This window comes from Equus asinus, chromosome 19, assembly GCF_041296235.1.
Source record: "Equus asinus isolate D_3611 breed Donkey chromosome 19, EquAss-T2T_v2, whole genome shotgun sequence".
NCBI classification, from domain to species: domain Eukaryota; kingdom Metazoa; phylum Chordata; class Mammalia; order Perissodactyla; family Equidae; genus Equus; species Equus asinus.
Genome location: NC_091808.1, coordinates 3,791,382 through 3,805,431, shown reverse-complemented (window position 1 = coordinate 3,805,431; position 14,050 = coordinate 3,791,382). Strand labels below are relative to the sequence as shown.

Below are 14,050 nucleotides of genomic sequence, written 5' to 3'. Positions count from 1 at the left end.
CCTCTAGATTTCTTTTCCCAATCAGTGGGGTGCCGAGAAGTGGCAACGACTGGGGCAGTGACAGTGCATTTGGCGTGAGACGCAGTTGTGCTTTTTTCTCTGGTTTGTGATGCCCATCTGACATCTCGGTGGAGACACTGAGTAGATAGAAGGATATAGGGAGGCCATCGAGGATGGAGATGGGCTTCGGCTCAAGGTCACCCGGATGGAACAAACCAAGTGGACCAGATAGGGTTCCTGGGCTGGGTGGTAGGGAAGGGCTGAGCAGCACAGAGCCTTGGATGCGCATGCCCACAGCCGGAGGTGGGCAGGAGAGGAGCATTTAGACAAGGAGACTGAGGATGGCCAGTGAGGTGGGCCAGCTGGGGAGTGTGTGTCCTTGAGGTGGATGGGGAGAAGAGAGCATTTCTCGAGGGAGTGATAACCTGCGAGGAATGCTTCCTGGAAGATTGCTTTTCCCTGGAAGGGTGAGTACCTTGAAACTTGAGAGAGGCAACCACTGGATTTGGAAACATGGATGTCACTGGAGATGGTGACGAGGGCAGTTTCAGTGTAGGGGTGGGAATACCCTGATGGAGAGGAAGGAAGGCGAGTGAGAGGTGTGGAAGTGGACACAGCGAGTATTGATGACGCTTTCAAGGAATTTTGCTTTAGAGCAGAGAAATGAGGCAGGGGCTACCCGGGTATGCCAAGTCCGGGGAGGTTTTATCTCCCCTTTTTCCAGATGGAGATGTTATAGCTTGTTTGTAGGTCGATGAGAATGATCCAGAAGTGAGGAGAGATTAACGATGCAGTGGAGAGAGCAGGGTCACTGAGGAGGTCAGAGGGGACAACCCAACCCCTGTGTGGAAGACGGGCACCATGCTGCATCACGATGGAAGGCAGAATGTCTGGTGTGGTCGGCAGTATAATGGCCAAAGATGTCCACATCCTCATTCCCAGAACCTGTGAATGCGTTACCTTCCATAGCCAAAGAGGCTTTGCACATCTGATCAAGGACCTTGAGATAGGGACATGATCCTGGGTTAGCCAGTTGGGCTCCATGTGATCACAAGGGTCCTTAAAAAGAGAAGGAAGAGGGAGGCAGGAGAGGAGGGGCAGAAGATGTGACTATGGAAGAAGTGTCAAATAGACGCACCCTTGCTGGCTTTGAAGATGCAGGAAGGGGGCCACCAGCCAAGGAATGTGGGCGCCCTCTGAAGCCTGAAAAGGAAAGGAAATGGCTTCATCCTCAAGCCTCCAGAAAGGAAGGCAGCTCTGCCTTGATTTTAGCCTCACAAATCCTGTGTAAGCGTGCTGACCTACAGAGCTGCAAGATCGCAAATTTGTGTCATTGTAAGCCACCAAATTTGTGGCCATTATGGCAGCTAGAGAAGACTCATAGAGCGGGCTAGGGATTTGACGTGGGTGGGAAGGAGGCAACGCTCAAGGCTGTCAAATAACCAGCGCCAGGCCTGCGAGGGAGCCCAGGAGGCTTCCGAGAGAGAGGAGGTGGCGTGAGACAGTTGTCTAGCAGAGTGGAAACCCCGCTTCCCAAAGAACGCAGGCAGGAAGCTGGTGGTCCCAGGCTGCGCCGGGCAAAGAGCAGCTCTCGCCCTCTGGAGGCTGATAGTGATCGCTGCTCTGGGTGCCGTTTACGTTTCTAAGAAAAGAGGCTGCTCCTGGAGTGGTTCGGAGAAGCTGCTTTATAGGTGGGAGGGGCACAGGGCTAGAGTTCTGGTTAGAGGCTTCTGACCTTGGGAGGGTCCTGGTCCCAGTGACAATTTTCCCCCCAGGTGAGCCTCCTGCACCTTGCATCCCAAGTCCTGGGCTCCCCTGGGCCCCCTTCCAGGGCCTCTGGGAAGATGTCACAAGTGTGGGTACAAGAGGAAAGAGTTATTCCTTCAAAACAGCTCCTGGCTTGATGCAAATGGCATCAAGAGCTCATCGCAGTGGCCGTCGGGAGCCACAGGGGACAGAAGTCTCACAGGTGGACCAGCTCTCCATCTGTGTCCCTGTGGATACCTCCTACGTCAGTCTGTCTGGGGCAATTTAAATAATGCCAGGAATAATGTTTCCTTCCCTCCTGAGCCCTCTGTATGGACCTGCCTCCCCCACGCCACCCCCTTCAACAACTCATCCCCAGTCACAAAAAATAAGCTGAGTCAGGTTATAGCCTGGTGGCTGAGGTCTAAGACTGAGTAACAGGGGCGTCAGTGTGAAAGCCCCCTGGTGGCCAGGACATGCTGGGGAGCTCTCGTTAAAAGGGCTGTGGCGAAAGCTGTTCTTGAAGCAAAGGCACACAGCCAGCGAGGAGACCCAGGTGTCAATCCTCAGTTGTCACACCTCAGCCCCGGCCCAGGCACTGCCAACCTAAAGTGAGAATAAGCCGCTTTGGGGTCCTAGCGCAGGAGATGACAGGGCTGAGCTACCTGCGGCAGAGACTGCTGTCAGCTGACCACCAGCCACATGCAGGTCCTGACCCAGCCCAGGAGGGCAGGCTCCCTACAGCCCAGCTGCCCATCCCGTCACTCTCCCTCCACGGTTTCTGACCTCCTGGGCCCAGTTTGACCTCCAGAGCGAGCTGCCTGCTCCAAGCCATGAACTGGGTGGGTCTCCTTGTCCCTGAAGTCACCTGCAGGCGGGGAAACGCCCTCTTCAGTTCAGAAAAGTGACAACCGAACACAAATAGACCAATATCTGGATCGTGCTCATGGGTCATACAATAGGTCTTTGAAAAGAAACTTCCAAACCACGTGGCTAGCAATTAGGCATTAGTTTTATTCCTGGAAGCTCAGGAGCCAGAGAATGGTCCAGGGACGGGCTGTTTCCCTATGGCTTAGTTATTCTGGAGACAAACCCCGTGCCAACGGTATCCATCTCCAGGATGAACACAATTCCCAGGGAGAGCGGGCGGGGCTGGATGTCCACTGTGAGATGTGCTGGGGGGGAAGGTGGGTGTCCCAGGTCCACCACCACTACACTGCTCACTTTGCTGACAAAGGGTGTGAAGTTTTAACAACACTCACCAGCACTAGATACAGGAAAAACGAGCTTTAGTATTTACGCATTTCACACATCAATGACACCGCATCATTCTGTAATACTTCAGAAGGGTAACGAACTCTCCAAAATCCTTTATTTAACAGAATTGGAACATTTGACGGCAACCTAATACACAAGCTCGAGCATGCTAAATACAAGACGTAAAGAGAGCCCTGCTTCTCCCGGCAGCTGTGGGCAGTGCTGTAGAACGCACCTGCTCCCCCCCCCCCCCCCCCCCCCCCCGCCCCGTGTCCTGGCTCAAGTGGCAAGTTCAAGCTTCAAGCCCAGGGCCACCAGGGCCTGAGGCCCCCCTCTGCCCTGACACTAGTGCCGAGCACCAAGGAGAGGCTCAGCGTCACTCGGGTCACCTCTGCCCCCAGACCCACAAAGTGCCTGAGAAGCCTGGGACAGGTGAACTCCAGAGAGCCTTGGTTGCTCTGCAAGATTCTTTCTCCCGCCTGTAGCTTCCTCTCTCCATGCACCTGAGGGCTGTGGGGCCCATAAAAGTTACTTCCTCAAGAAACAGGGATAGGGGCCTGATTGGGCTGGTCCTCTGGGACTGCTCTGTAAGCTGGAGGAGGGAGGCAGACAGATCTGGGAGACATCCAGGACCCTGCCCCACCACATCTGGACCCCAGGGAGAAGGGACTACAGAGCAAGAAAGCTGGGCCCACCCCCGCAGCCCCAGGCTAGCAGTCACCAAGGCCTCCAGAGGCTCTGGGATATGCGGGCAGCTGTCAGGCTGCCCAGGGCTGGGAGCACCAACTCCGGCTCCTCAGCAGGCGCCGGGCTCAGTTCAGCCTCAGGCGCCTCCTCCAGATCGGAGCACAGGTCGTCCCTGGGGCCCGGAGGGCTGGGCTGCGGGGACCCCACGGTCCCTCCTGTGAGCCAGCGGCTCCGCCCAGGGGCTCCCGGCGGCGCGGCCAAGGCGTCCCCCAGGAGATCCCGGAAGCTGCTGCCCTCGCGCAGCGGCATGGATTCAAGCAGGTGGTTCAGGAGCTGGGCAGCCACGGTGGCGTCGATGGCCTGGCATGTGGACACGAACGTGTGCACCTCGTGCATGCACTGGATGTAGCCGGCGGCGAAGCGCTCGCTCGCTTCCGCCTGCAGCTGGTCGCGCTCTGCGCCCGGGAGTGGGAAGGAGAGAGCCGTGCCAGCCCGGTGAGCCGCGACTGCGGCGGACCCGCCAGCCCAGCCTGCGATCGCGGGGCTCACCCAGGAGATTCTCCGGGGGAAGCCCTCGCCGCCCACAGCACAGGAGCGCTGGGCGGGGAAGTCCTCGGTTCCGGCAGGGACCAGCTGAGCAAAGGCGCCCCACGCCCAGGTGGCAGGCGCCCGCAGCCCGCGCCCCCACCCGCCCGTCCCGCGCCACTCACCGCGCGCCCGGCCCCGCAGCGCGCCCTGCACGCGCCGCACCGTCAGCTCCAGCACCTCGGCGTTCTCCAGCTTGGCCTGCACCTGCACCGGCGGCAGCGCCGGGTGGGGAGGGGCGGTGAGGCCGGGCCGGGCCGCGGCACCCCGCCCGCCGGCAGCCCACGGCGGCCGCCCGCCCGCCCGCCTCACCTCGGCGCCCGCCAGCAGCAGCCGCAGCTCCTGCAGGCTCTCGTTGATCCGCGCGCGCCGCTTCTTCTCCACCAGGGGCTTCCGAGCCTGCGGGGAGCGGGCGACTGAGCCCCCGGCCGCGCGGCCCCCCGCCCGCCCACCCGCGGCCCCGGCCCGCACCTTGCGGTCCCCCCGCGCCTCCCAGCCGTCCTCCTCCTCCCGGCCCGCACGATCCCGGCCGGGCGCCAGGGGCGCAGCCATGCCCGCAGCGCCCGGAGCGCGGTGAGCGCCGCGCCCCTCGCAGCGCCGCCGCCCGGCCCTCGCCGCCCGGGCTCCGCGCGTCTTCCGCCCGCCGCGGCCCCGCCCCTTTTATAGCGCCTCATTTGCATCTCAATGCGCCGATTGGCTGCGCGGGCCCGGAGCCGCCGGCCGCCCGGCGCGCCGAGGTCAATGCGAGCCGCGCGCTTTGTCCCGCCCCGCCGTCCGGTCGGCCCGCAGCTGGCGGGGCGTGGCCGGCGGGCGGGGCCCCCAGCCCCGCCACCGCGCGACTCCCTCAGGGGGCTACCCCGGGGGGCCGGGGGAGGCCGGGGAGTGACTCGGGAGCCGCGGCCTGGGGTGCTCCTGTCTCCCTCCCTACCCTGAGCGAGGCCCCCAGGTCCGCTGCGCTTGGGAGCAGGAGCTCACCCATCCATCCATCCGTTCATTCATCAGTTCATTCGTTCATGCTGGACGTCGTTCACCGCAGGTGCCTCTGCACAGAGCGCTCTTTAGCCAGTGCCCCAGTGCTGGGTCCTGGCGGGCAGGGCCACAGTCAAGGCCGTGGTCTCCGGACCTGGAGGGGGCTACGGGTCCGGCTGGGGTGGTTGCGGAGCCCCGCGAAGGGGGCGCTCATGGAGCACCGGGGGTGGGAGCGGGCCTGTGGCCCCCTTGCGTTGCTTGTGGACTTGTGGGTCCCGACGCCGGACCCTGGACGCCGCCCCGCGCCCGCGTGGGGCTCCTAGAGGAGTGGGGTTCGCGGGTCCCGCTCCTCCTCCAGGCTCTATTCTGGTCATTGCCCCACACCCGCTAGTCCTTCCCTGGTCCGCACCTTTCAGCAGCCTATTCCCCTTCCCCCGGGCCTCTCTCCGCCGCTGCCCATTCTTTCCTTGTCATCGTCGCTGGCCCCCAGAACACCCCATCTCCCCCTAATCTCCTTCGCTCCCCCGGCCCCTCTTTGACCTCCCTTTGCCCACTCAACCAGCCCCCCACCGCCCTTCCCTGGCTCCCCCAACCCCACCGCCTTTCCGGTGAATGAACGAACTTTCGCCCAGGCCCCCCCTCCCTGCCAGTCCCCATCGTCCTCCCCACCCCCCAGCCCCCCTCGGCTCCCTCCCCCCAGCTCTCCCCCCGCCAGGCTTGCGGAGGCCGCCGTCTGGTCCCCGTAACTTGATGCCCGTGACAGTTGGCAGCTGCAGCCGCTTCGGCGGGGAAAAGCGGCGGCCGCGCCAAGAGCGACAGGTGTTGGCCGCGCCTTTGTCTCCTCCGCTTTGTCCGGCGGGCGGGCAGCGGGCGCGCCTGTGTCAGCCAGACCTCTACCCGGGCCGCCCATCTGCCGGCCCAGCCTCCGGACTAGGGTGTGTGTGGGCCACGGTGGGGCCGCGCCCTTGGGCAGCGCCCTGGGGACCCCACCCGGCCCCTGCTCCACTGGCCTAGGTCCGAGCCGCGGCTGCCCGGCAGAGCCTGAATGCCGAGAAGCCTGCACGGAGCCCTCCTTCTGGAACACTCCCAGACCCCCTTCAAGGGCCATTTCCTCACTGTTCAGGTCTCAGCTTCCCTATCCATCTACCTGGTGGGAGCCCACCTGCCCTGCAGCAGCGCGGCACCCTCACCCAGTCCCCCAGTACTCACCCAGGATTGGGATTATCAGGCTGGTCTGCATCCCTCCAGGCTATGAGCATCCCTGGTCATGGGTACAGTCTGACCTAGGACCCACTGTCTACCCCAGCACAGAGCCTGGCCTCACAGAAGAACTGGGTGGATAGGGAAGGTGGGAGGATGTTGCAAGCATGGCTGGAAGGCAGCAGGGGAGGGGAACATCCAGGGGCTGCAGTGTGGTGGTGGTAGCAACAGGCCACAGACACCCACCATGCTCTCCCCCTCTGACCCCATCAGAGGGACCTCCACAGGCAGGGCAAGGTTGGTGGGAGGTTTGAAGGTTCCCAAAGTTACCCCACTGACCTCTGCAACTACCCGGGAGCCCCTTCTGCTGATTTTCACCTGAGCCTGCACTGCCTCTTGGCTGCTCTCTGTGAGCGGGCCCCTGAGACTTCCCCAGCCCAGCCCTGCTCATCCGGGCATGAACCTACTTCTTTACTTCAATCACCCCCTGTTGTCCTCAGTCTCCCCCACAAGCCAGCAAGCTCAGCTCTTTTCCTCCCACCTTCCCCTGGCTGTTCAGCGACCCAATGCTCTTTCTCCTCTACTCCTAGCAGGGAGGCTGACAGAGTTGGGGGGCTTGAGTTTTGGACCCTAAGAGAGCCCATAGCTGGCCTGTAACTTTATTCTTTTTCATCATTTATATATACATCACCCCAGGGAAGGAGAACCCACCCCCTACCCCCCACCCTCACCCCAAGTAACTACAATTAAGCTTCCACTACTTTGAGAAACTGAGATATGGAAAAATACACTCAGGGATATTTCTTGTACTCTGATTCTTACCCCTCCCATTATCCATTATACTGTTTGAACAAGGCCAAACACGTAATTTAGAATGCTCTTTAGGAAAAGCAGTTCATATTAGAAGAGGATGATCAGGGCCCTGGGGAGGCTTCTGGAGAAAGGTCAGTAGAAGATCTGATTGGATGGGGTATTGAGCATAGGAGAGCAGAGGAGGAAACGATAAAGGCAAATGGTGCAAGTGAAAAATGAAAGGCAACTAGGAACTCCAGGAAAAACAAAAAGTCCCAGAAGAGAAATGTAACCTTACCCCCTTACTTGCCTCAGTAGCCAATTGTTTCACAATCACAACAATGTAACACTGTTCAATATGGTGAAGAGGGATTCAACACTTAGACTCAATCTATGGAGAAGACAAGGAAGGCTTAGTTATGGTCACAAGACATGATATGAAGTTGACTTTGTAAAAACAAAAGGACAGGTGACAGTTGTCAGACGGGAAGAGGCTGAGGGGAGGGCTGGGGACCTCAAAAGCCTGGTCTTCCGTGGGGTGGGAAGATTGAGGAATGCTGTCTAGAGTTGAAGGAGGAAGAAATTAAAGGCTGGGATATGCCTCAGTGTGACCAATTATCCTTGGGGGGAAAAAAGGATAAGGATAGAGCAGGGTATATGAATTAGCAAAATCCTTCTTGGTTGGACCGGAAGTTGCCCAAGGTCCCATCTTTGAAGTCAGCCTCAGTTGCCTTTAGTGTGACCACTGGCTGGCTGGCTTGGACTTGTCCTCCCAGAAGCCTGGCTACACTGTGGGCCACCAACCCTGTCTCCCTCCTTCACACAGCCTTTCCTAGCAGACCCACTTCCTGCCATTTGTCCGTTGGACCGATCCCACCTTCAAAGGTTGCCTGAGCACAGACTTCCTGAGCATTTGGGCCCTTTGATCCCCTCAGATCCAGGAACAGAGGCCAGCAGAGGCTGGTCAGGGCTCTCGTGGCCACAGGGGGACCAGTTATTGGCAGGGATGGCAGGCCATAAATCCCCAGGGAACAAAGGCAGTGGCCAGCCTGTGGATGTCCAGGCCCCTTGTGGGCAATCAGCCTAGGAGGCTCAGAGAAGGTCCTTTTGGTTTGGAAATAAAGGGAGGGTGCCCTTGGGGTTATATGGTAAATAAAAATGCAATTAGGAGTCCCCAAAGGCACTCAGAAGTTCATTGAAACAGCCATATCTGGCCAGTTAGAGCCAGTTTGCAGAGGCCTCTGTCCCCACTGGGAGGACTTTGCCTTTTGTCCCGCGTCACCTCCCTCACCACTTGGATTTAGGTGGCCAGGCCAGGAGTCACAGAGTTGAGCCCTCCCTCCCGTTCAGGGAGCTCCTGGCAGGCTGGGCACTGGGTCCAGGATCCATTCATCTCCCTGCTCTGACCCTCATGGTCTTGGTGTGAAAAGTGGGAGGAAGTGGGGAGCAGCCCTCCACAATTTCGACCAGGCCCCACAGGGCTTCACTGTGGATGGAAGGACTGGGTGGGTGGGGTGGGAGAAGACTGCTGGTTGCCTGTATCACCTCTGACAGGGGCCCGAGGCCTTCCGGACTGGGATCCTTCAGACCTCTCTGCCTTCAGGTGCGTGGCCAGCATACCCAGAAGGGACAGACAACCCAGAGCAGGTTCCCAGGGTCACTGGGACAAGCTAAGCAGTCCCACCCTTCCATGTGCAAGAGAAAAGACTGTGGGAAGACTGGATTACAAGAGCAGATTTACAGCACAGGATGTGCACCCGGTGGCTGCTGGCCAAGGAGCGAGGAGCGTGTTAAGAGTGTAAGAGAGAAGCGTCCTTAAAACAGACAGGAAGGGACCATTGAGAAGCACGCTGCACCAGAGAAGAGAGGAGGGAGGCCTTTGTGATAGAAGTGTCCCTAACGCAGGATTTCTAGAGTTCTTTTTAAAAGAAATCCTTTGATAATCTTTGATCTCTATTGTTTTTGCTCTGTGCTACACTAAATATACATACAATTAGCGGCCAGGCCGGTGGTGTAGTGGTTAAGTTTGTGCACTCTGCTTCAGTGGCCCAGGGTTTGCTGGTTTGGATCCTCAGCGTGGACCTACCTACTACTCATCAAGCCATGCTGCGGCGGTGTCCCACATATAAAATAGAGGAAGACTGGCACAGATGTCAGCTCAGGGACAATCTTCCTCAAGCAAAAAGAGGAGGATTCGCAATGGCTGTTAGCTCAGGGTTGATCTTTCTCACCAAACAACAACAAAAAGTACATACAATTAAAAATAAAAATATACTTGCTTTATTTACCAATTTTCTAAAAGGCAAAAAAGTCGTAAAAAGACACAAGCCGTCAGACAAACATATTGCACTGGGTGGAGAAGGTTTAGTTGGCGCGTGAACAAACCATTTGTCCCGAAAGGCTTAACAAGTCATTGCACAGACTCTGAGAGCTTATTTACACATCTTCTTAGGAATATATTAAAAAGAAGGCTCAGTTTAAAATCGAGAAAAAGTTTTTATAACACCCGTGTAAGCACAGAGACTAAAGAAACACACAAGTCGATGTGTGGCACCGTGTAAACAATTTCACAAAATGCTCCTACTGTCAACTTCTCAGCATGTGTTGAAGCGATGCAGTTAACAATGAGTACACGTTAAATAATAAAAGAATGCCAACGGTAAACACTCAGAACAGTAGAGACAGTTTTGGCAGTTTTGTGTTTAGGTAACATTCATGTGACCTTGACTAGGGTCCAATCCCTTAATGGTCTGACTTCAGAGGCAGGAAGCAGTTTGCAGCATCTTATTTCCACACAAATGCACAGACCACCACCTCATTTTGGGCATCTGAAGGTGATGCTACTTTGTAAATTAGAAAAAAAAAATTTAACAGTGTTCTTGTGTTTCAGTTTATAAAAAATAGAATTAATATTCAGGCATAAGATGGTTTTACGATGAAAATCAACTGGGTTACAAGGAGATGTCACCTGCTCGAGCAGCTGCTCCTCCAACAGAGAACAAGACAACCCTACTTCCTTCTCAGTTTCTACAGACTCCATCCAATTTTAAGTCAATTGTTTCCTCAGTGGTAACTTCCCACTCACGCCAGGGACCAATATAAAATTTTTCCAAACAATCTTTGGGATAACGATGCAACGTGAGGTTTTGTAAAAGTTGGACAGGCTGCCCTCACTCTTTGCCAAGTGTCCCAATGACCAGAAACTGCTGGTGACACGAGCGGACATCACGGCAGAGATCAGAAGTTGCAGCACGAGGTCAAGCCCACGGAAAGAGTGAGGGCCAGCGTCCCAGCCCAGGGTGGGGTGGGAGAGGTGAGCTCACGGCCCCCCGGAAAGCACAGACATGGTCTGCAGGAGAAGGCGCTAGCTGGGCTGGCCCAGGGCTGACGTCTGGGAGGCTCCAAGCAAAGCACAAACACGAATGGGTCCCAAATGTGGCGATGAGAGCCCGGTGTGCAGAGGGAAGTCACAGGAAAGAGGTGACCAACAGCATATTTTTATCTACATATTGGTCATGGTCTGAAAAGGATACAAGAACGATGGAGAAATATTCAGACAGGTCTGGGTGTGGATTAATCTGATGGAGCTGGTCACACAAACCACTAGGCTCACTAGTCCAGAGAGAGCATCTCAACTTTGTTCGCCCCCAATGAAAACTGCGTCAGATTGAAATGCTCGCCACTACGCTACCTGAAGCCAAACTACGCTTCACGCTGCTGAACGCGAAACATTTTGAAAGAAAGTTAGGAGAGGCTGTGATCTCTACTTGGTATGTTTTAAAAACATCTAGTTTGACTGAACGATAATTTAGATAAAAAGCAGCCCCCGAGAGAGGACAGAATTTGATCTGATCCAAACGCACCCTGCGGAGGCTCCGGGAGGCTGGTGCCCTCAGGTCAGAGCTGCACGCAGCATCCTAGCTGTCGGCCACGGCTGGATATGATGCCTCCGGCAACCCATGCGAGGCCGTGCACACTGGTGCACTGGCCACAGAGGCTTCAGCGTGGTCCGAGGACTTCTGAGAGCCGCAGGATGGCCCCCGACACTCACAATGAGGGGGTTCAGTCTTTCTCAGGTTAAATAACTATGAAAACCTCTTCCCCCGTTCCCCAAAACTCGTATTTATATTTTAAATATAAAAATGTGTTCCTTCCCAAACTCTTCTCACCCTACACAGTTTTAAATCACCCCTTCAGAAAACTATGTTTTTTTTTTTTCTAAAACAAAGAAAAGCAACATTAGCCTATCTGTCCATTTCCTCAGAAACCAATGAAGCTCCTTCTTCTCTTCTGAGCACCATCTAACGCAGACTGCGGCTGTGCGGGCTGGGGGCTGGGGGGTTACGACTGCTCCTCGCTTCTGTGACTCGGGGGGGCTCCATTTTCCTCTTCTTTGGTGTCTGTTGCTTCGCTGAGTCGCAGAGGAGGGATATCTTCCTCATATGGTACAAAAATGTTGCCTTTTCCCTTGTTTTCACAGTAAACACATCCCTTAAAAGGAAGAATGTGAAATCAGTAACAAAAATGAGATCTTCATTACAAAATAGCAGTTCGACCTGAGGGAGGTGCGGGTGACCAGGTGTTCCCCAAGGCTGCTGGAGCAGAGGCAGGAGGGCGGGCAGCCTCTGAGGGTGCCGCTGGGCTGTGGGGCCCCTGCTCTCGAAGAAGCCCCCATTCCGGGTTCCCCCAGGGCCAGGGGAGGGTCCTTGGGGCCCTTATCTCAAAGGCAGCTTTTAAAAGGGGGGGGGGTGGTGTAGACCAGTGGCTCAGGCTCCATTCTCGCTCCTCCTCCTCTGGCCTGTGGGACCTGGAGTCAAGTTGCCCGCTTTCTCTAACCTCAGTTTCCTAATCTGTAAAATGGGACATCAGCAATGGACCGTCCCATTTGTTCATCCCCGACTATCATTAGCACCTGTCACGTTCCAGGCATGTTCTAAGCACTGGGATTCAAGTAGTAGACAAAGACGAGGGTCCCGCCCCAGAGGAGCTGACATCCTAGTAGGGGAGAGGGACAAGGAACGAAAGGAGAAGTGCTCCACGGTGCATTCAAAGATGGGAAGGGCTAGGTTGACGTGGAACAAGATATGCACGTGGAGGATGTCTGTAAACTTACACTGGACACTCAGAAAAGGCCACAGAGAGGCTGACTGTGGCGGTTTTAAAGTATGTCCACAAATTCTTTGACACCCCTCCCTCAAAGGTGAAGCCTCGTTTGCCTCCTCTTAGGCATGGCACTCGCCCCTAACAAAGAGGATGTGACGGAAGTGACGTGTGACCTCTGAGACTGGGTCATAAAAGGCACTGCAGCTCCCTCTGGGGGAAGCCAGCTGCCATGTCACGAGGACACCCAGGCAGCCCTGTGGAGGGGTCCACGTGGTGAGGAGCGGACACCAGCTTCACAGGCGGGTGAGGGAGCCTCCCTGGAAACGGATCCTCCAGCCGCAATCCAGCCTTCAGATGACAGAAGATCCAGACAATATCTTGCCTTCAACTTCAGGAGAGACCCTGAGCCAGAATCACCCAGCTAAGCTGCTCTTAAATTCCCAACCCAAAGAAACAGTAGGAGACAGATAAAAAATGTTTACTGTTTTAAGCCACTAAGTTTTGGGGGTATTTTCTATGCAGCAATAGATAATACAACGACATGTGAAAAAAAGACTTGAAGGAAGCCAGATTGAGTCATGTGTCTATCTGAGGAAAGAGGATTTCAAGCAGAAGGAAGGGCAGGTGCAAAGGCCCTGAGGCAGGATGCTGCCTGATGAGTTCAGGGAACAGCCAAGAGGCTAGTGTAGCTGGAGAGGAGACAGTGAGGGGCAGAGAAACAGGAGAGGACATGAAAGATGTAAGGGGGGTCAGATGTGTATGGCTTTGTAGCGGTTTGCTCTGATTGAGATGGGGCACCACTGGAAGGGTTCCGAATTGAGGGGTGATGGGATCTGACTGTAAGGGACAAGGGGGAACAGAAAGTGCAGCGGGGAGGCTATTGTGACAATCCAGGTGAAGCAGCATTGTGGCTTGGACCAGGTTGGTGACACAAGATGATGGGAAGTGGCTGGTTCCTATCCACCTTGAAGGTCAAGCCAACATGACTCCTAGTGACTGGAGGTCTAAGAGGACAGACTGGGGTGACACACAGTTTGTGGCCTGAGCAAGTGGAGTCATGGAGTCGCCCCAGAGTGAAGTGGGAAGATAGCAGGGGGCAGGTTCCCTCTGAGGATAATCAGGAGGTGGGTCTTGGACAGATCAAGTTCAGCAGAGGGCTGGACTGGAGGGCGATGTCGGGCACCCTCAGCACACTGCCCATCGGGGGCAAGAGCTGGTCCTGAGGGCAGGGCAGACAGAGAAGAGCTCGAACCCTCAGCCTGGGGCCCCGCTTCCACCCTGGAGACCAGGAGGCCCGGGCAGACAAGGAGAGCACAGGGCGGGGCCGAGGGAGGGAGAAGCTCCAAGGGGAGGGGTCGTCCTAAATAATGGGTCCTGTAAGTGAGGACAGAAAAGGCAGTGGCTTCAGCCGCTGGAGGCCACTGGGACCTTGACAAGAGCAGCGTCCAGGGCATGGGGCTCAGGAGGGCGCGGGAGAGAGGAGCTGGGCACACACGTATCTTTAGAACTCTCGGGAAGAACAGAGACAGACGGGGCAGCTGGAGGGGGCGCAGCCTGGTGAGAGCAGAAAAGGGGGACCTTGACACTCCCACCATTATTTAATGGCCTACACGGATACTGAGGGTTGATGACAGGACAGGTGGCTTTTGGTTTTGCTTTTTCAATTGAAAACAGAATTGAAAGAAAGAAAAAAATTCAAGTTTCAGCTCTC

General features: G+C 56.3%; 2 protein-coding genes across 6 annotated transcripts in view; both read right to left on the bottom strand.

Moving 5' to 3' along the window:
• Positions 1-2,742: 2,742 nt before the first annotated feature.
• Positions 2,743-4,929, bottom strand: HES6 (hes family bHLH transcription factor 6). Of its 2 annotated transcripts, none has more exons than XM_070489876.1 (4): positions 4,747-4,926; positions 4,588-4,674; positions 4,401-4,482; positions 2,743-4,145 (listed from the first exon to the last, which is right to left on the bottom strand). In XM_070489876.1, the coding sequence occupies exons 1-4, from the start codon at positions 4,825-4,827 to the stop codon at positions 3,721-3,723; spliced, it is 675 nt and encodes a 224-aa protein (XP_070345977.1). In that variant the 5' UTR covers positions 4,828-4,926; the 3' UTR covers positions 2,743-3,720. The 2 variants fall into 2 exon arrangements, with proteins under 2 accessions (XP_070345977.1, XP_070345978.1); XM_070489877.1 differs by having other exon boundaries at positions 3,089-4,145; positions 4,441-4,482; positions 4,747-4,929.
• A 4,571-nt stretch (positions 4,930-9,500) lies between these two features.
• Positions 9,501-14,050, bottom strand: part of PER2 (period circadian regulator 2) — a 43,197-nt gene continuing 38,647 nt past the window's right edge. For all 4 annotated transcript variants that reach the window (XM_070489256.1, XM_070489257.1, XM_070489259.1 and 1 more), the window contains exon 23: positions 9,501-11,727. In XM_070489256.1, the coding sequence (XP_070345357.1) occupies positions 11,578-11,727 (150 nt within the window). In that variant the 3' untranslated portion in view covers positions 9,501-11,577. The remainder of the gene's footprint in view (positions 11,728-14,050) is intronic.

Excerpts from the sequence above, each read along its gene's own strand:
- HES6 (XM_070489876.1), bottom strand. The coding sequence starts at position 4,827 with ATGGCTGCGCCCCTGGCGCCCGGCCGGGATCGTGCGGGCCGGGAGGAG. Across the intron at positions 4,675-4,746 it reads AGGCGCGGGGGGACCGCAAG|GCTCGGAAGCCCCTGGTGGA; the intron begins GTGCGGGCCGGG and ends CGCTCCCCGCAG. Across the intron at positions 4,146-4,400 it reads GCTGCGGGGCCGGGCGCGCG|AGCGCGACCAGCTGCAGGCG; the intron begins GTGAGTGGCGCG and ends TCCCGGGCGCAG.